At 40.4% G+C, this 21,180-nt stretch overlaps 1 protein-coding gene across 5 annotated transcripts in view; it reads left to right on the top strand.

Annotated features, from left to right (window-relative positions):
* The window catches only part of PLCB4 (phospholipase C beta 4), a 233,484-nt gene that overhangs the window by 145,499 nt on the left and 66,805 nt on the right, over positions 1–21,180 (top strand). For all 5 annotated transcript variants that reach the window (XM_072140486.1, XM_072140488.1, XM_072140487.1 and 2 more), the window contains 6 exons: positions 8,040–8,148; positions 8,645–8,855; positions 9,812–9,905; positions 12,652–12,731; positions 15,273–15,357; positions 20,627–20,717. In XM_072140486.1, the coding sequence (XP_071996587.1) occupies positions 8,040–8,148; positions 8,645–8,855; positions 9,812–9,905; positions 12,652–12,731; positions 15,273–15,357; positions 20,627–20,717 (670 nt within the window). The remainder of the gene's footprint in view (positions 1–8,039; positions 8,149–8,644; positions 8,856–9,811; positions 9,906–12,651; positions 12,732–15,272; positions 15,358–20,626; positions 20,718–21,180) is intronic.

The raw sequence follows: 21,180 nt of genomic DNA, 5'->3' as shown, positions 1-21,180 counted from the left end.
AACTTGCCCCCAGTAGTATACAGCCTGCCCCCAGTAGTATACAGCTTGTCCCCTTGCAGTATACAGCCTGCCCCCAGTAGTATACAGCTTGCCCCCAGTAGTATACAGCCTGCCCCCAGTAGTATACACCCTGCCCCCAGTAGTATACAGCCTGCCCCCAGTAGTACACAGCCTGCCCCCAGTAGTATACAGCACTGCCCCCAGTAGTATACAGCTTGTCCCCAGTAGTATACAGCCTGCCCCCAGTAGTATACAGCAGCCCCTATTAGTATACAGATAAAGAAATAAATTTAATACTCACTCTCCGTTGTCCCGATGTTCATCGCGGCTCCTGGCGGCTTCCGATTCCCATCGCGGCTTCTAGCGGCTTCTTCACTCTTCAATCTTTTCTGGCCGGGAGATCGCGCCGGCCGTCACTCACTGTGATGCAGCACTGTCGCGGATGACGTCATCCGCGGCGACAGCGTCGCATCACAGTGTGCGACGGCCGGCAGATCGCATGAACGCGACTCTGCCAGCTAGAAAAGACAGAAGAGAAGACACGGGGAGCCGCTGGGAGCCGCGACAGGGATCGGGAGCCGCCGGGAGCCGCAAGGAACATCGGGGACACCGGAGGGTGAGTATTAATTTATTTTTTTTTATCATTGACTCGTGTATAAGCCGAGGCAAGGTTTTTCAGCACATTTTTTCTGCTTAAATACTCGGCTTATACAGGAGTTTATACGGTAATTGAAAATATTATCAAATTTCGCAAAAAATGACACCACCCACAGCTCCGTACACCAAAGTATAAAAAAAGTTATTAGCACCTGAATTTGGCAAAATCAAAAAAATATTTTTTGTACAGGAGGTTTTAATTTTTGTTAATGTATGAAAACATTATAAAACCTATACAAATTTGGTATCCCCTTAATCGTACCGTCCCAAAGAATAAAGTAGACATGTCATTTGGGGCGCTCAGTGAAAGACCAAGCCCACAAGAAAATGGCGCAAATGCGGTTTTTCACCATTTTTACTGCATTTGGAATTTGTTTCCCGCTTCCGAGTACATGGCATGGAATATTTAATACCATCACTATGAAGTGCAATTTGTTACACAAAAAACAAGCCGTCACACAGCTCTTTACGTGTAAAAATAAAAAAGTTATAGATTTTTGAAGGTGGGGAGTGAAAAATGGACATGAAAAAACAGAAAAGGGCCCTTAACTGGTTGCCATGCAGTTCCACATTTCTCCAGCAGTGGCCGCTGCAGGAATAAAAACCCTGGCTGTAACTTCCCTCTATCCCCAGCGATCTCATGTGATCATGCTGGGGATCTGATTAACAAAAAAAAGTATGTTGGCGGGATAATGAACTATATATTTTCACCACCCAGAACAGTGAAATCTTGCTGTTGATTTTTTTTTTAAGGCAAGTTTATCAGAAGAGTAAACATTGTCAGATATATTTGGCACAATGAGATTGCCAAAAAATGTTCCTGAGCGCAAAAACCTTATTCTTCCTACGTGTCTGTGACTAAGACATATTGCTGTTTACTGTCCACAAAAAGAACTTTCAGTAATAGGTTGCCTTTGATAGAAATGAATACAGATGGTAGTTAAGTACATTATCATCTACCATGACAGAGCTATACACAAGCACCAAGGCAACAAGCAGTAGGATTTAGGTCATTAAACACATAACCACTTTCAGTTGATTTGCTGCTCTGGGAGAGACGGCATGACGGTGCTTACATGTTGCTTCAGCCAGTGCTGCTTCCAGGATCTATACAAAACCCCCTCAGTAATATGTTCCTTCAAGATGTGATTGATTAGTACTGACTACAGTCGGTGGGAAACGGAAGGAGAACATGTAATATATAAAACCTTAGAATTTACTATGGGGAGAAATTCTATATTGTGGATAAAAGCTTTGCCAATATAAAACGCTTGGTGTTTTTTTTAAGTAGTTGCATTGTTTCCTTATTAATCTTTTGTGGTAGATCTTCGAGGAGAAAAAAATGGGGGTGCTTTTATCCTTAGGAATATTATTTCCTCACCAGGCTTTTCCCTCGGCTAAATAGAGATATCCGGGGGTTCTTTATCATTGGTTTTCCTGGTGTAAAAAAGTCTCAAAGTAGTCACATTGAAGGTTTTTGAGACTTTTCACTGCTAAAAAGTCTCACAGGACTATATAGACCTCTTCATTAATCTGGCCTAAACATAACTGCTAGTGCAACACCGTGCAAAGCCAGATTACTGACTTGAGACTTTTTCAAAAAGTCTCATAAAAAATCTCATAGTCATTACAGTCCCCTGCTGGTCTATGTGCTGAGATTTTTTTACGCATTTTGAGACTTTTTGAAAAAAATCCCAGACAGAAAATAGACAATGGGGGTTATTTATCTTTTGACCAGTTCTTTGGGACAGTTCTATGTCTATTTTTGGAGCTCCGCTGACCATCAGATTAATTAAAGTGGCTATGACCTTTTGATAATTGCTCTTATTGTCTATTTTCTGTCTGGGATTTTATTTTCAGAAAGTTCCAAAAAAGTCTCAAAATGCATAAAAAGTCTCAGCACATAGATCAACAGGGGAGTAAGTTTGAGGCTTTTTATGAGACCTTTTGCAAAAGTCTCAAGTGATGAATCTGGCTTTGCACTGGGTAGCACTAGCAGTAGTTCTATGTTTAAGCCAGATTAATGAAGAGGTGTATGTAGTTCTATGAGACTTTTTAGCAGTGAAAAGTCTCAAAACCCCCTCAATACGACCAGATAAACCAATGATAAATAACCCTCTATAAGAACATGTATTAAAGGGACAAAACTGCTTTAATGAATCTGTTGAGCAGTGGAGCTCCAAAATTAGACATAGAACTGTCCCAAGTAGCTGGTCTTATGATAAATAACCCCCATTATTCCTACAACCCAGCATCCTACATTAGTTACTAAAAGAATTGGGATTTCATTTCAGGAAATTGGTAAATTTGGGGTAATTGTGTTATCAACATTGTTATTGAATCACTTTATTGACAGCAGCCGTAGGGGACATATAATGGATTGCCCTGACCTTTTAAGGAAAATTGATAGATCCAGGCCTTACAGATTTAGCAGCTGGACCTATGTCAGACAGGGATAGACATCATCAATTTTCAGATTTCTGCAGATATTTTGTTAGAAGTTTTTGAAGGGGTTGTCTGTTCACAACAGGATAGAGGATAACTTGCCGATCAGTGGGGCTCCAGTGGTGGGACCCCCACAAATCAAGAGAATAGGAGTACCTTATGTGAGTGGAGCAGTAAATATGTTTAAAGCACTGAAGGAAGTGGCTGCGTACTGTGCTCTGCTATCTCCGTCATCACTGTAGAGATGAATTGGTCAGCTTGTGCGATCAGCTGCTCTATTGTTATGGTTGTACCATTTGACCCATTTTTGTGATTGGTGACTCCCCAACCACTGAGACCCCCACAATCAGCAAGTGCATAAGGCATAGCTTGTGCACACACAACTCTTTTAAAGGAAATCTACCACCATGATCAAGGATTATAAACCAGGCACACTTACACGCTGACGTGTGCTCCTTCTGTCAGGATCTGATGTTTAAAAATTTAGCAAATGAGTCTGAGGGTCTTTGGGCTCTATAGCTTGAGCCTGGAACCCCTAAGGGTCCTTTGCATAATTGCTTATGACTTTTTGTTTCGTAAATTCAAAGGCATAAGAAGATAAAAGAAGATGGAATACTGCCAAAGGGACACACACCTGCATGTAAGTGTGCTTGGTTTATAGTCCTTGATCCTGGTGGTAGATTTCCTTTAAGGCTTCTTGCCAATAGAGGGGAGTAAATTCACAATGGGATTCATATTGGAACAAATCTGGGATAAATTCCTGTTTTTACAGTGTCCCATTTAAAAAAATAAAATTTGGGGAACCTTATCTGCCATTATGCACAGAAGATATGGAAAATATCAAACCCCTTTACATTTTTCACTCTTTGTTGTTTTTGCTGATTTATTAAACAGGATAAACTGAAATATCACATGGTCATAAGTATTCACGCCCTTTGCTGTGACACTCATATTTAACCCACATGCTGCCCATTTCCTTTAGATCCTTCTTGAGATGGTTTTACTCTTACATTGGAGTCCAGCTGTGTTTAATTAAACTTATTGGACCTGATTAGAAAAGGCACAAACCTGTCTATATAAGACCTCACAGCTCACAGTGCATGTCAGTGTACGTGAGAATCATGAGGTCTAAGGAACTGCCCAAGCAGCTCAGAGACAGAATTGTGGCAAGGAACACATCTGAACAAGAATTTCTGCAGCACTCAAGGTACCCTAGAGCACAGTGGCCTCCTTAATCGATAAATGGAAGAAGTTTGGGATGAACACAACTCTTCCTTGACCAAGCTGTCCAACCAAACTAAGCAATTGTAGGAAAAGAGAGGTAAATAAGGAATGAGCGAGGAAAATAAGAACCCCAAGATCGCTGTGGATGAGCTCCAGAGATGCAGTAGGGAGATGGGAGTGAGTTCCACTATGTCAACTATCACTGCAGCCTTCACCAGTCGGGCTTCATGGCAAAGTGTGCCGGCGGGAGCCTCTCCTCAGTGCAAGTCATATGAAAGTTGCATACAGTTTGCCAAAAAACACATGAAGGACTTGCAGACTATGAGAAATAAGCTTCTCTGATCTGAGGAAGATTGAACCCTATGGTGTTAATTATAAGCAGTATGTGTGAAAAAAACAGGTGCTGCTCATCACCTGCCAAATACAATCCCATCAGTAACACATGGTGGTGGCAGCATCATTCTATAAGGGCATGGAAAGGACAGGAGAACTGGTTGCAATTAAAGTAAAAAACGAATGTGGCCCAGTACAGAGATATCCTGGATGAAATTCTCTCCCAGAGTGCTCTGGACCTCAGACTGGGCTGAAGGTTTATCTTCCAACAAGACAATGGGGGATATTTATCAGGACCTCTGCGCACCACCAGTGGCGCAGAGGCCCTGAAATAATCGCAAATGCTAGCTTATTGCTAGCTTTTGCGATTATTTTCCCCAATCCGCCACCTTCACGCCAGTGGGGCGTGAAGAGGGGGGGGGGTTCGGCCGGCCGAGCGGGGGGCGCGGCCGGACGGGAGTGGGCCGGCGCGGGGCGTTACTGTCCCCGCGCCTGCGCACTCGCTGCTGCCGGTGACTTTTCAAACATGAAAAGTCGCCGGTTGCGTTTTTTGCACGAGCGCCAGCGTATGATAAATATCCCCCAATGATCCTAAGCATACAGAACAACTCTGTGACCATTGCTGACTGGCCCAGCCAGAGCACTGACCTAAACCCAATCGAGAGACTTGCTGTTCACCATGTTCACCATCCAACCTGAGGGAACTGGAGAGGGTCTGCAAGGAAGAACGGCAGAGGTTCCCCAAATCCAGATGTGACAAACTGGTTGCATCATTCCAAAGAAGATTCATGGCTGTACAAGCTCAAAAGCTGCTTCTACTCAATACTAAGCAAAGGGTCTGAATCACCATGTGATTTATCAGTTTTCCTTGTTTAATAAATTAGCAAAAACATTGACTTTTCTGTTTTTTTCTGTGAAGATGGGGGCAGAGTGTACATTAATGAGCAAAAAAAAAAAAAATCTTACCGATTGGCTGATATGAAACAAAGAGTAAAAAAGGGTCTGAATACTTTCCGTACCCACTGTATCTTACTATCATTTCTTAACTTTCGTCAAAGAAGAGATGAGGGAAAATAACATTAGCATGGGTCCAGGCGATCCCTGTAATGTGGACACATTGCCAAGATAAGTCTTGGATCATGACTACGGGACTCCATCCAAAGCCAAATTAATTTAGAAAACCTCAAGATTTCTGACCTCAGATCTGATTTTCCAACTCCCAGTTAGGTAATGAAAAAAAGCTTTTCCTTTTTTAGCTTTTGCTGTTTTGGATCTTCTCACCTTACTATATGTAAGCCTGGGTTTAGCCTGGCACCATACACAATGCAGTTATTTGTAGCTGTGTGGGCACACAATTGCAGTAGTGAGAACTTCACAATGAAGGAGGAATGTTCTTATCATGTGCTTACAGTAAGACTATAATAGTATCCTTTGTTTTATTATGTTTCATTATGTTGAGAAATCCTTAAATTTGGGATTTTCCCTTATGTTTTACAAATACAGTATACTGCCCTTTATGGCTTTTTTTTTGTCCTAAAAAATAACTGAAATCATGTTAATGAATAGAGCCATAATCATCCCTAGATCAGAGTTATGGTTACCATTAGTAATTCCATCATGCCTCCTTTACCATTCTTGGCAATTAAGGAGCAGCATACCTACAAATTGGAGCCTATAAGTGCCACTCCTTGCAGCCAACAGGTTGCAGGTGCCCGCTTTTAGCTGAGGTTGAGTGTTACTGCACTGGCTGACCACCAGCTATAGATTCTCTATCTACATGACATTATTATGTCATTAAAAAGGATTAGGCAGGACTGACCAGTAGAGATGAGAGTGCCCCTTCCTGGCCAATCACAGCCATGACTAGTTGCTAGGGGTATCAATTTCACGTATTGACTGTTCGGACCCTAACCTGCGGCCAAATCCTGCTAACGGGTCCGCTCATCTCTAAGGACCAACCATCTGATGCGCATTGGTTGTCAGATGTTGTATGAAGGAATGATTGGGCATACTGAATTTCTACAAGCTTCATATCTCATGGGACGCAGCTCATCCCACGCTACCCAGTCACATTTATAGGATCGGTGTGGTAGAAGTTTCGGAAGAAATAGGCTTTTATCATGTGGGTTACGTCTATCATAGATTAGAGATGAGCGAGTCTTAGCCGAAGCTGCAGCAAATTTTTCAGAAGATTTGTTTCAGGCCCTTAGGGCAACTGGTCCAAACCGATGTTGCTCCAATTGTCATGGAAATAGTTATTTAATTCCCTCTAGTCTTCTAAAACACAGATTTGCAATTACAAATATATTATTGTATAATAAACAATAGCTCCAATCTCATTTTAAAAATGTTTTTCTTTTCTCACAACCATCCCCCATCCCTTTGCTATGGGATGAATCAAAACCTCCATTTTGAAAGATTCATCTGAAGGGAATCATAAAAGATTTGGATTCAATTTGATACTTGAATATTTCAAGATTTATACCAAATCAAAGAAACGATAACTAGATTAGCTCATCTCCATCTACCATATTTGTATTGGTACTGTATTTAGAAAATTATTGTATAGTAGAGGTCCCGTGCAAATATAGCATCATAGAACATAACACAACGGATTTACATACTTACATGCAATACAATAATTATACTTTCTAAGATGATGGCAGCTACCATTACTTTACCATACTTAAAGGGGTACACCACTTTTAGAAAACCTTAACAGGTTAAGTATAATACTGTAACAGGGTCATCCATATTATACTTACCCTGAAAAAGTTCCCCATTTAACCACGGGTCACCTGACCACCTGAGCAGCAGGACTCAGGACTTTCTGTGGTGCCCCGTCTGCTGCTGGTTTCCAGTGATTGAGGGGGGCCATGCAGTCATTAGTGTATGCACGTCCCCAAAGACATCTGCCTGTCCTTCCAGCCAATGATATAGTTCTGATGGAGGGAACGTCCATCCCCCGAAAGCCAAGGGACATGGGAAGTCACAAAAAATCCCAAGTCCTGCTGACCAGGATTCATGTGACCAGTGGCTTCCAGATTGGAAACTTGAGAAGAGTAAGTATATTTTGGGTGAACCATCTTGGTCTTATATTTACCCTGCTAACACTTTCTGTAAGTGGCCAACCTCTTTAACAGGTACTGTATGTTCAGTACATTGAATATCACACATTAAAGAGGTTCTCCTGAGGTTGAAAAACATGGCTGCTTTCTTCCAAAAACAAATCCGAAGTTGACCATGAACAGTTCCAGTACCACACACACTACCCATGGTCAGCTATGGCACTGTTTTTGGAAGAAATCAGCCATGTTTTTCAACTTTGGGAGAACCCCTTTAAGAGACACTTGTTTAACCATATATCTTTTTATACATAGAGTCAAAGAGACCCTCGGCTCAATGAAATCCTGTTCCCGTTCTTTGACACAAAGCGGGCGATGCAGATTGTAGAGGCATACGAACCCGATGAAGACCTGAAGAGAAAAGGTAGGGCTGCCTGTACTCAGGACATTTACCAAAGTGTAGTTATTTTACTCAAACCCTTAGGCTTAAACAGTATGGCCCTTATGCCCTGGTAAGAGGGACTGTTAATAGAGCAATTTATGATCCATATGGGTTTTCTGATAACCTGCTCAGACTCATATAACATAAGCTTCATTTACACTGAAACTATTGAATCTGCAAGAAAGGAGACCCAATAGACCCGTAACAAAACGTTTAGTGAAAATTTGACTCTATACTGACACTGTAACCTAGAAAATGAAGCGCCGGATCTAAATCACTGTTGCTCGCAATCGGATTTTAATCTCAATTACTATGACCTTTTCCTCTTCTCCTTGTCTCATGCAAAATGAAGCTTCATGTAGCCAGACAGAAATAATCTTGCTAAATCATGTGTGGCTGTGCCCAATATGCTATAGCAGTCCCCAATAGACCATGGCTGCTTCATCATATATTACTCTTTCTCTTTTTTCTCTTTCAGGCCTTATATCCAGTGATGGCTTTTGCAGATATCTGATGTCTGATGAAAACGCACCAGTCTTTTTAGACCGCTTGGAACTGTACCAGGAGATGGATCAACCACTTGCGCACTACTTTATAAGCTCCTCCCATAACACTTACCTTACCGGGAGGCAGTTTGGAGGAAGATCTTCAGTAGAGATGTACAGACAAGTCCTGTTAGCCGGATGCAGGTTGATAAGTTATTTTTTTAAAGTATTACATTTATTTCTATTATCAGTCATCAAAAACTGATAAAGATGAGTTTGAATATAGAAATTAAATGCAAATGGAATCCCCCAAGGCTTCCACTTCCCTTGTATTTCGGTCCAACCAGGAGTTCTATGGTGACCCTCTTCAGCCAATGAATGGTCTCCTCATGCTCCACTGCTTTGGCAATTTTGTATCTTGGTGGACTTTCTGTAAGGTTTCTGTTCGCTTTAGGTTAATGAATGCATCAATGATTCATACCATCAATGCATGGAAGACACTTGTTGTTTACTACGAGGCCTGTGACATTCAGCTCCACAATCATCGTTTAGAGGGCTGGTCCAGGGAACAAAAATATTATTTAGCTTGCAAAGAAGTTGTAGTTTCATCATGAAAGCAATGCCAATGTCTTAAAAAATCAGGCCACTGTTTCTATGTCCATTAAAAAAAAATACACATATCATATTATACAATATACAGATATTGTCACCATACTTGTTTTATTCTTCCCCAGTCTAGTGTCTCTTGGTAGAATACTAGAAATCTAAATAGGTTCAAAGGAAATCTACCACCAGGATGAAGGGCTGTAAACCAAGCACACTCACATACTGGCATGTGCCCTCTCTGACAGGATCTGCTCTTCTTTTAGAGTCTTATACCCTGTTTTTTAAGAAAATAAGGCTTTAAAATTCTGCAAATCCATTGATGGCTATGGAACCCTGAGCCCCTCAGGCTCATTTGCATAATTATTAAAAAACAAAGGTATAGGAAGCTAGAATAAGAGTGGATCCTGCGAGAGGGGGCATGTCAGTGGGCTTTGTTTACAATCCTTGATTCTGGTGGTAGATGTCCTTTAAGATGTGGGGAGAAAACAATATTTTTTATTTTATATGTTAACATTTGTATTGTACTTGTCCTTAAATATATTTTCTGTATAAAGGTGCGTAGAACTGGATTGCTGGGATGGAAAAGGTGAAGATCAGGAGCCCATCATAACGCACGGGAAGGCTATGTGTACAGATATCCTCTTTAAGGTATCATTAGATCCATTTATTAACAAGATGAAAGACACAAAAGATTCTGTTCTATAAGACAAGAGATACCAATATGTTTAAAATAGCCTTTCTGTATTTTATTTTCTGGAGTGTACTGAAATATTTGACCAGTGATTAGCTGCTTTCAAATAGGGTCCCCAAACCTTGAACTCTTACCCTTCAGGGGACGGGGTGGAAGAAAATGCATACTTACCCCGCTTTGGTTCCTGCTTTTCACCTTCCCATGATACTTCAGAGGGTTACATGACCCACTTCAGCTAGTAAATGGTCTCCTCAAACTAGGGGACAACAAAGGAAGTGAAGTGGCATCTTTAGAGGAAGTCATGTCCCGCATTCAGTGGCTGAAGCAGGTCTTGTGACCACTAGAACTTCCAGCAGGGCACAGGCCAAAAAATTGAACCTATTGGAGCGATGTAGCACCTGTGAGCCCAAGCTCTTTATTACTCTTTTATCTCCCATCCTGCCCCCCTAGGGTTTTTCTAGGTTCCTCTATTGCTTTAATTGCTACATTATTGCAATGTATTTGCCCAACGTCCACAAGTTACAGTTCCTCTCACAACCACTGTAGCTACGTTTAACTCTTCTAGGCCCCAATTCAAAATTAACGTATAGTATAAAACATAGGGGTGGGATAGTCAAATTAAAGTTTTAAGGAAATCTACCACCAGGCTGAAGGATTGTAAACCAAGCACACTTACATACTGGTTTGCGTCACCTCTGGCAGAATCCACCCTTTTTGTAGCTTCTTATGCCTTTGTTTTTAAGAAAAGAGGTTTTAAAATTATGCAGATGAGCCTTAGGGGCTCCAGGCTCTATTGACATCTATAGAGTCTGGAGCCCTTGAGGATCATTTGCATAAATTGTGAAACGTTTTATTGGAAAAACAAGGTACTAAGAAGCTAAAAGAAAAGCAGAACCTGACAGAGGGGGCACACACTAGAATGTTGGTGTGCTTGGTTTACAATCCTTCATCCTGGTGGTAGATTTTCTTTAAGAAAGGACACAAATCCATTATAGTGATTCACAATACAGTAAAAACTGCTTTTTGGTGGTATTAATTTCTCTACACTCTTTTATTTCTACACTTCACAATAATACATGAACGCTACAGTGAAAATTGTGAAGGAATTATTTGATAAGTGCTAAATTACTCAAAACTATATTAGAAAGTTTATGATGTGGGCTGCTACAGCTGCCAGGAATCCATAAGTTTGGTCTTACCATGTGGACGACACTTAATAGTTATATTTATCAACATAAAACCGTGCCAAGTGCTGTTATGTTTCATTGGACAATGCAAGTACCAACATGTTACAGTGATAACTAGGCTTACAAAATCTAGGAAATGAGATGACTTTCAGTGATATTTTGAGCATTGGGTGTGAAGTAGTCATGCCAGCTGTACCCTTCGTATCTTTGATCCTTGAGAACTGTGTACATCAGTTGGAAATCAAAAGGTAATTTTACTTTTGTGGGAACAGATTCAAGACAAATTAACAAATATTAATGACCTATTGAGGGCTTGTAGTTCATTTAATGTCCCAAAATGCCCTGAAACATCCTCAATGACAGCTTTAACTTTGCTCGCTGGTTATCTTGTTCTTCTTAAAGGACATTTAACACCAGGATGAAAGACTGTATGCAAATGAGCCTGAGGGGCTCCTGGCTCCGTTAACACTTATGGAGCCAGGAGCCCTTCAGACTCATTTGCGTACAATCCTGTATCCTTGTGGTAGATGCCCTCTAAAGACCTGTTGTCTCCACTAAATATATGTCTCTCATTGTAAATCTTAGCAAAGACTCTTTAATTGAAAAATACAGAACCAAAATCATTAGCCCCATTTAATGGTGGCATCACAACTGATGACATTTAGGTGTGCCGGATCCACTTATTTAGGGGGTTATTTATCATTGGTTTTACTTTGTTTTTTACAAAAGTACAGGGCCATTTCTGCCACTTCATTAATCTGACATAAATATAGAACTACTGCTAGTGCAACACCATGCAAAGCCAGATTCATGACTTGAGACTTTTGCAAAAAGACCCATAAAAAACTCATAGTTCCTCCAGTCCCCTGCTGGTGTATGTACTGGGACTTTTTATGCATTTTGAGACATTTTTGGGACTTTTTGGAAAAAAAATTGCAGACAGAAAATAGACCATTAATTAAAGGGCTAAAGCCACTTTAATGAATCTGATGAGCAGCAAAGCTACAAAAACAGACATAAAACTGTCCCAAAGAGCTGGTCTAATGATAAATAACCCCCTTAATGTCTATAATTGACACAGAACCCATAAGAAAATAACTGTAACTTCTTGCCAAGAATATAGAGACCTATGACAGCAGCACATGCATTGCCTTGGACTCTCCAATAAGGACCTTTTGTACAGATGGTGTATTGATTTTGATTTATGGCTAAATCTACAACCAGCAGATGTCAATGTTAAAATACTGTAACATACAGTGTGATTCATCTCCCTCTTCAACCCTAAATGCGACGGTCTCACTACATCACGTATTAGTAAATCATTCACTGATCTGTTTGTAGAATTGATATTGGGACTGCTGATATATTGTTATTTTATGACTTGACATATTATTTTATTGAGTCACTGGATTTCTGGTTAAGTAACAGAAGCTGCCTGCTAGAGATCTCAGTATAATAACCTGCTAACATCATTTTGCCATTAAAATCCTTTCTTTCTCTGTGTAAATTTTTAAAGGATGTAATACAAGCCATCAAGGAGACTGCGTTTGTCACATCGGAGTATCCTGTAATCCTGTCATTTGAGAATCATTGCAGGTACTCACCTTCATTTTCTGCATTTTTTTTGTGTGGCTCTTCTTTTATTTTCTTCTCTGTTCTCCTCTCTGTTATTTAAGCTTCCTAAAGGGAAGCAAAATGTGCAGATATATACAGAATAATGCACAAAAAGTACCAGCGTTGCCTATAGCCATTCTATTACTTGGCCTAAGAGACTGGAACGGGATGTAGTGCCCTGTGCTAGAGATTGTTATAACTTTGGCCCAGTTCACACCTGCGTTTAGACCACCATTATTATCTTCTGTCACTTAAAGGGTAATAATGGGAGTCTAACGGATCAGTTAATTCACCCATTGATTCCAGTGGACTTCAGTGGCTTTAACATCCGATTTCATCACTTTCTTTAGGCTTCTATTATTGGAAAAGGCAAAATAAGCTATGCAGCTCCTGTCCCAGTCTAATAACAGAAGTTCTAACGGAAGTTCAAAGGGACAGTAATGGAAGCCATTAAAAGTCCAATAAAGAACTTTTAGATCCGCTTGACTTCCATGATAAACCTTTTAGTTAACAGAGGTGGTCCTGATGCAGTCGTGGGCCTTATGGATTCAATTGCTATTGACCAGCAACAAATCCACAGATGATCACTGGCCATGAACATTTTTTTCTTCCAACAACTTCTCCTATCTTCCCAACTTTAACTTTTCAAGCCAAACTTTGCAAATCAGTAAAAATTTAAAAAGCATGTCTTTTTTTTGCCAGACTGTGTAGTTGTCATAATATGAGTAAATATTATGTTGAAAAGGAACAGGGCAGAAATTCTTGTTTAAAGTGATACTTCTATAACAGTTTTTTTCACTTAAGAATATCAAAATCAAGAATGACACTTACTCATAGACCCAGGCACCATGTTATCCATGGCTTTCTTCCTTTTCACAAACCAAATTTATGCTTATGACCCTGAAAGTATGTATTATCAGAGCCCCTATGTGCTGTAGCTGCACAGACTGCTACATTCTGGAGGAGCACTTCCCCCCTCCCACTGTGTGCTCACTGCTGCTGGGATTACAGTAAGTGCAGGGGGAAGGGGGAGACTGAGAAGTGCTTCTCAGCTTGTGGAGCCAGAACACAGAGGGCTTCTGTAACACGCCCCCATAGCCCTTTAGGCTCATAAGCATAATTTTAAAAGTTGATTTTAGAAGGAAGGATGACGGGGCTATTCTCAACTTGAGTATAATAATTGGTGTTTCCATAAAAAATATTTTTAAAAAAGTCACTTTGTTTACTTTACAGATCCCAATGGTCTGTTCCTGTTGCATCCTGTTCCCCCGCCACTTGGCAATTCTGGCTCCAGTGTCTGAACACAGAGGCTTGTCATCACTTTGGTCAATGATTGACCTTGACCTGGGACAGCCATGAATTGACCGCTTCCCTTGTCAGAACCTGGACAAGGAGGTGTACGGTGGCAGGGGACTGGACAACAGGGAATCTGTGATTGGATTTTTATCAATCAGATGAGCATATTTAAATAGACAGTGTCACAAGTCCCAAGAAATTTTAGGGAAATGTTATCTTATTTATTAATTAATTATAACTGAATACCCCAAAAAGTAAGGGGGGCCTATATTTTAGGTCTCTTGAAAGTACCTTAAAAGTATTTGATCAAAGACAAGCTTTTCCGATGGGAAAATAAATTGGCACTAGAGATGAACGGACCTGAACTTTAGATTTGTTGTCCTCCATCCGCAACTAGGTGGCCATGGCTGTGATGGACCAGGCCACCATGGGGTCCATCTTGCCAATCACAGCCATGGGGTGTAAAACTGCTTTGCAGCCCCTCAAGCAACATGTCCGGGTTAGGTGGACCTGCCGAACCTAAAGTTTGGGCCGGCTCATCTCTAATTGGCACAATCAGATCTGCAATATTTCTCTTTGTTCCAAAATTATAAGCACAGGGATTCTGCATAGATTCTCATGCAAGTTCATGACAATTGGATTAAACTCCTTCCTCTCTGAATTCATCACATAGCTGTTTATCACACGGGACATTTCAGGTTGTACTGTGTTGATACTTTTTGAACCACAACAATATTGCAATCTGATTTCAGCAATCGATTTCTAAGACAATTTTGGTCTTTATTCATATGCTACAGGACCACCTCCCCAATGGGAAAAACATTCCCTTGATCCAATATGGTGGCTTTCAATACAGCATCCATGTTTCGGACATAACCCAAAAGATAGACCTATTCAGTGGGGTATTCAGATATGTAATTTTCCCTTTTGTTTCTGAAATAAAACAAGTCCCGAGACTCTTGACCCTGTATGTTAACCCCTCTCAGCCAGAAATGTTCTTAGAGCAGTGCTCATGCTAGAAATTTTTTATAAATTGGAGCATTATAAATTGTATAAATTGTGATTGGAGACAAATTGAGTATTGGGGGAAAAACTGATGGTAAAAAATCTATTTCTAGTGGTTGTTGTCATTTACTTATGTTTTAGACTGGAAGTTATTGCCCCTGCAGATACATTTATTAGCACCGCTTAAGATATCCGGGATTCATGTTAAAATTTATATTTTAGTAAATATCAGCAGTACAAGATGTCCAAATACTGTGAAGAAATATTTGGGGATCTCCTACTGAAGCAGCCCCTGGAAACACACCCGGTATGTAATCTGTTTCATCCGTCAGGGTAAAAAGTTGTCTTTTTCTTCTCGTACTGTCGATCACTTGACTGTAGAAGTTGCAGAGTATGAAGCTGAGAAATATCGTTCATTCCCACAGGAATATGTCACTGCATTCAACAAGCAAGGCAAAGGAAAGCATGCTCAGCTCACTCATGAAGTAAAAACCTTGAGCTTTACTGCCACCTACTGACACTAAAATAATTTTAAGCTATCCGTAGGAATGATGAAGTGGCGCTGACATGTCAGAATATACTGATGCATGCTGAGAAATTATTTTTCTGTGGATTTTAAATTGTGTCATATGAGCCTTTTTATTTATTTTTTGTTTACTCGGGATGCTGGGTCCATAAGACTAAAGGCACGATTTATACTATTATGGGGTAATATATACGGATCTTAAGACATCCAGTCACCGTCCAATCCTGCCCTTAGTCTTCATATAAAGATTTTGCACAAGCTACACGCTGTGACTTGTTGTTGCACAGACACGTTTTTGTGGAAATTATGAGGCTTATGTAAAACATGATGCAAGTGTGTGCGGACCAGTGGTACTGACACTATGACAGGTCATAGGTAATCCTAATTAATGATTAAAAAATTATCTCTTGATTTCATCGAAATCTATCCAAAAATTTTAATCTATACATTGAATTTCCTAAAATCAAACTGCAATTGATGCAATGTCATGAAGAATCTTGTAGTAGCACAGACTATGCACATTTCAACCAAGGTCATTCCCATTGTCACAACGTTGTGGTAGGTGGGCTTCAAAATGGCTTAGCATCCTTGTATGATGATATTTTTGATTTGATGCAAATATATAGGATCTTTCAATAACCAGTGTTAATATACTAGAATAGCTGTAAAGGATAATATACAAACAAAATCTTGGTAGCCCTTAAAGCTCAAGTGGAGCCGGTCATGTTGTAGAGTTACAGAGCAGATTATCATAGTGTTCTGTGCACAGGCAGCATCTTATAGAGCAGGAGGAGCTGAGCAGATTGTACACAGTGGCCTAGATGCGCCAGTTTTCTGTCATACTTTGCACTAAAAATGTCTTTGGATCTTGCACATGTATTTAAAGGACATCTACCACCAGGATGAAGGATTGCAAACCAAACACACTAACATGCTGGCTGAATCTGCTCTTCTTTTATCTTCTTCTTTTAAAAAGGCTTTAAAAATTATACAAATAAGTCTGTGGGGCTCCAGGCTTCATTAACAGTTATGGAGCCCAATGCCTGTCTGGCTCATTTGCATAATTGTAAAACCCTTTTTAAAAAAAAAAAAAAAAAAAACACATGCACATGTGCACATGTTTTTAAAAAAAAATGGTGCACACTACTTTTGATAAAGCTGGGCCAATGTCCTATCTGCATGCATGTTATAGAGCAGGAGGAGCTGCACATATTGCAAATCAGTCTTCTATGATTTTATGAAAAGGACATGCAGGATGCCTTACTTGGTAAGTCCCTGCCAGAAAAGTCCAGAAGGGTCTTTATTCGATTGAAGCTAAAATCATCATATCATCAAGAGGTAGAGTGAATGGCAGAATTCAGGGCTACATTTTAGCTTTAGTATACCTACACTCAGATATGTATTGAATGTTGTGGGCTGGACTTTTAAAGGGCATCTACCACCAGGATGTAGGGCTGTATGCAAATGATCCTGAGGGGCTTCAGGCTCCATAGGTGTTAATGGAGCCTGGATGCCCTTGGGCTCATTTTCATACAGTCTTTCATCCTGGTGATAGATGCCCTTTAAAGGGTTGGCCTATAGAATACCCTAATATACTTACCCTTTTTGACATAAGTGTCCATTCCCCTTAACACTTAGCAAAACATTTAATTCTCTTTGGAACTGAAGGACTAACGTGTGCAAATAAGTCCCATAGATAAAACAGATGACCAGGACACAACTACTGGCTACTACTCAATAAGACTTTACTTATATTTGTATTTGGATGTTTGTAGTAAGAACAGAGTTTTGGTATTGGAGCTACTACAACATGATCCTACAGTTAGGCTAATTTGTGCATATCCTGTCGACACTATCCTAGAGGTTCCTTTATTGTTTGTGTCTTTCCTAAGCCTCATTGCTTCAATTGCATCATGTCCTAGCATAGCCTTGATTTTTCTGATATCTAAACACTGACCTGGAGTTGAGTTTTTGCCGCTACTTGGGCATATCAACCAACGTTCCTCTATAAAAAGTGCTAAAATGCACCTTTTAAGAAACGATCCACTTACTGTTTTTATGGATCACTGGCTCCTAAGCTTGGTAGTCCACTCCTGATGAGGCTGGCTGGACATTGGCTGGTATGCCTGGGACGTAATATCACTTGCTTTCTACGTGTGTTGCTGTTCTGTTCCTTACGCTGTAGAGCACTGTATGTCTGAATTACTAGTTTGTGACCTCATTATGTTTTTATTTTGCAAACTAAACAACTAAAATTGAACCACTCACCAGCCTTGACACTTCCTAGTCCTACTCCAGTCTTTGGTCATGGTGAAATAACTAGGGTAACTATTTCATTGGGTGCTCAAAAGTGAATGCCGTCTTGAATTACGTACCATGCAGTACATAACCATGGAGGGTGTTTGAACCAGATGTACAAGGGATTTTGTAGGCGAGACAGTGTGCGACAAAAAAACTTCTTTGTAAATCAGAATCACATTTCACCTACAGAGAAGTATGTGCAGATCCCTATTTGGGTCAATACCATGTGTTGTGCAGAAGTTGCACCAATTGTATATTGTAGTTTGAGGTCCCTGTTTCATATCTGTCTTTGTTCTGACTCCACCTAGTTGACCATTAATTTTAATAGAAGGTAGGAGTTATCCGATAAACTATCAAGTGTTTAGTCCAGGTATAAAGTATAATAGATCCATCATGTCGGACAATTATTCCTACTTACATTGTTGATCTGTGAGGTCTTATTTTAGAGATAATGATAATAGCTTGTCCAGGATATGACATGAATATCTGATGAGTCTAGACCCCTCCTGTGTGGCGCATCTATCTCCAAAAAGAGGTCCCTCAGCCTCCAGCTTACCGAGAGTTTCCCCAAGATTATGAATGGATTTGGATGGCCAATGATAGGACTTGGATCTCTCAGACATTAATGTCTTGTGGATTTGCCGTGAACTTTTAATAAGGGTGACTTGATCCCTTCTGTAACTGATCATTAATTTTCCTAAAAGACGTTTATAGAAAAATATGCATCTAACCAATGACTTCATGTAGCATTTCATGGCGATCATTCCTACAGTAATACATGGACGTCTACTGTTTCTTTCGGCACTGGGTCGTAGAGGGAACTCCTGATTGAGTGATGTTCATATGACTGGATATGAGTATATATGAGTAGAGGTGATCCTTGTGAGACATCCTATTGTGAGATTTTGTTAGCAATTTAAAAGTAAAAATGGTAATAGGTTTGCCATAGATAGAATAATAATAGCACCAATGACAAACAATAAAGGTCATTTACGTAGTCTAAAATACCAACTAAGATCCCATACTAAATCAACTCAAATTAGCAGCACACCACCTTTTTACTCATTGTTACTTTTATAGTCATAAATCTCATATATATATATTTACAGATATCTGGTGTAGAGGACCCACCATGACATAGACAATTTACTGACTTCACTGGGAGCTGTGCTTTCCTTGCGTTCCTTGAGGTGGCGCTGCAGGGGAATTGAACACTTAGGGGCAGATTTACTTACCCGGCCCATTCGCGATCCAGCGGCGCGTTCTCTGCACAGGATTCGGGTCCGGACAGGATTTATGAAGGTAGTTCCTCCGTCGTCCACCAGGTGGCGCTGCTGCGCTGAAAATCATCTGAACGCGCCGGAATACACCAGCTCGGACCAAGTGAAGGTAAGCGCATCCCAAGCGACACTTTTTCGGTTTTTAAATGCGGCGGTTTTTCCGAATACGTCGGGTTTTCGTTCGGCCACGCCCCCCGATTTCCGTCGCGCGCATGCCGGCGCCGATGCGCCACAATCCGATCGCGTGCGCCAAAATCCTGGGGCAATTCAGGTACAATCGGCGCAAATCGGAAATATTTGGGTAACACGTCTGGAAAACGCGAATCGGGCCCTTAGTAAATGACCCCCTTATTGTCAGATTCCCCACCTGACTGGGACAAAAAAGGGAAAGCCAAAAATGAGCAACCTCTTTAACAGTATATATGTTTTATACACATTGAAACAATATAAAGTATAATTTTTAAAAGTTGCTTAAAATATAACAAATAACAGGATAACAGGATTCCCCATATACACGAACATAATGGGGAATGGGATCCAGCCACACAATTTGCGGTCAGATCACACTGCCCATGGACATCTGTGCCACCACACTGTGACCGTACACTGAAAAATATGAGACATATCCTATATTTTGGTGTACATTTTGGCCCCGGACGGTTTTCTATGGAGAGTGGAGGGGTGCGAAGTGCTTGATTTTTGACTGGGCTGCGGTTAAGGTGAGCATCCATTGGTGTGCATGAGAGTGGAAATGTGGCTTAAAGTGGTTTTTCCATCTTTATTTTTACAAAATATCCAAAGGATATTTCATAAATACATGGTAGGTGTGGGTATCACCTCCGAGATTTACACTTATCTCAAGAACACTTACTCCTTTTTCATTAATGTCTATGGGATGGCTGAAAGTAGCCGAGCGTACAGTCAACGGACTCCCATTCTCAAGATTAACATGTATCATGTGTTAATAACATGTCCTCTGACTCCTGAGATCTAGCAGCTTTGACTCCATGTGAAGCAGTGAGTCACAGCAGCTAGATCTCTATCCCACATCCCTGAAAATCAGACAGACATGGTCAACTGCTAAAACTAATAATAAAAACATAACAACCATATAATAAAACAAAACATAATAACCAGATTTAGTGCTACTCCTCATCTAAATACTGGACTGCTTATTTTTGTAATGTTTGTTAAAAGATGACGTGATTGAGATATTGAGAATTGGGGCATTACACAGGATGACAGAAAGCAGACACAGAGAAATGTTCCCAATCTCTGATGTACAGTATGTATTCACCAATGTGTGCTACAGTACAGATAGATGCAGCTGCTTTCCCACTGTATGCGGAGCTCTGCACGCCTGCATGTTTTGCACTTTTGTAAATGACCTCTATTGTGTGCAGAATGGACCCAAGAGACAATAAGACTAATTGCATCTTTGCTGTATTTTTCTTCATCCTATTTTTCAGCTGGATCCGGGGAGATCTTTACCTTCTCCAAATGACCTGAAAAGGAAAATCCTCATAAAAAACAAGCGCCTGAAGCCTGAAGTGGAAAGAAGTATGTGTTCATGTACAGTGAAACCTCTCTAAATTACTTACCCCTTTTTCAGAACAGTGCCCCTTTATGTTATGCATGCTAGCAGTCTTCTTTGAGAAGTCCTTACCAAGAAGACCACGTGGGTGACCGCCTCTAAAAGGTTTCACTATATTCTGCTAATTTTTAGACCATCCTTGGATACCATAGAGGTTTTACGTTACAAAAAAACTCCACAAATTCAGGTCAGAAATAATTCCCTAATGTATCGTCACTAGTCAAATCGCAAACATGACCAGGAGTAATCTAAACTCTGTACCGGGCGTCCATAGAGATATCATGGATGCATCAGCTCATCCATGATATTGGCGAATTGCATGTGCAATTACGCTAATAACTAAGTCTGCTAATGACTGCACATAATACAATTCCCTAATACGTTACCCTAAGCCAAGGCAATATTGTAGTTCACTGCACTTTTACTTTT

The sequence above is a fragment of the Engystomops pustulosus genome, chromosome 3, assembly GCF_040894005.1.
Source record: "Engystomops pustulosus chromosome 3, aEngPut4.maternal, whole genome shotgun sequence".
NCBI lineage: Eukaryota > Metazoa > Chordata > Amphibia > Anura > Leptodactylidae > Engystomops > Engystomops pustulosus.
The sequence above is the reverse complement of the archived record's forward strand: the minus strand, read 5'-3'. Positions and strand labels throughout refer to the sequence as shown.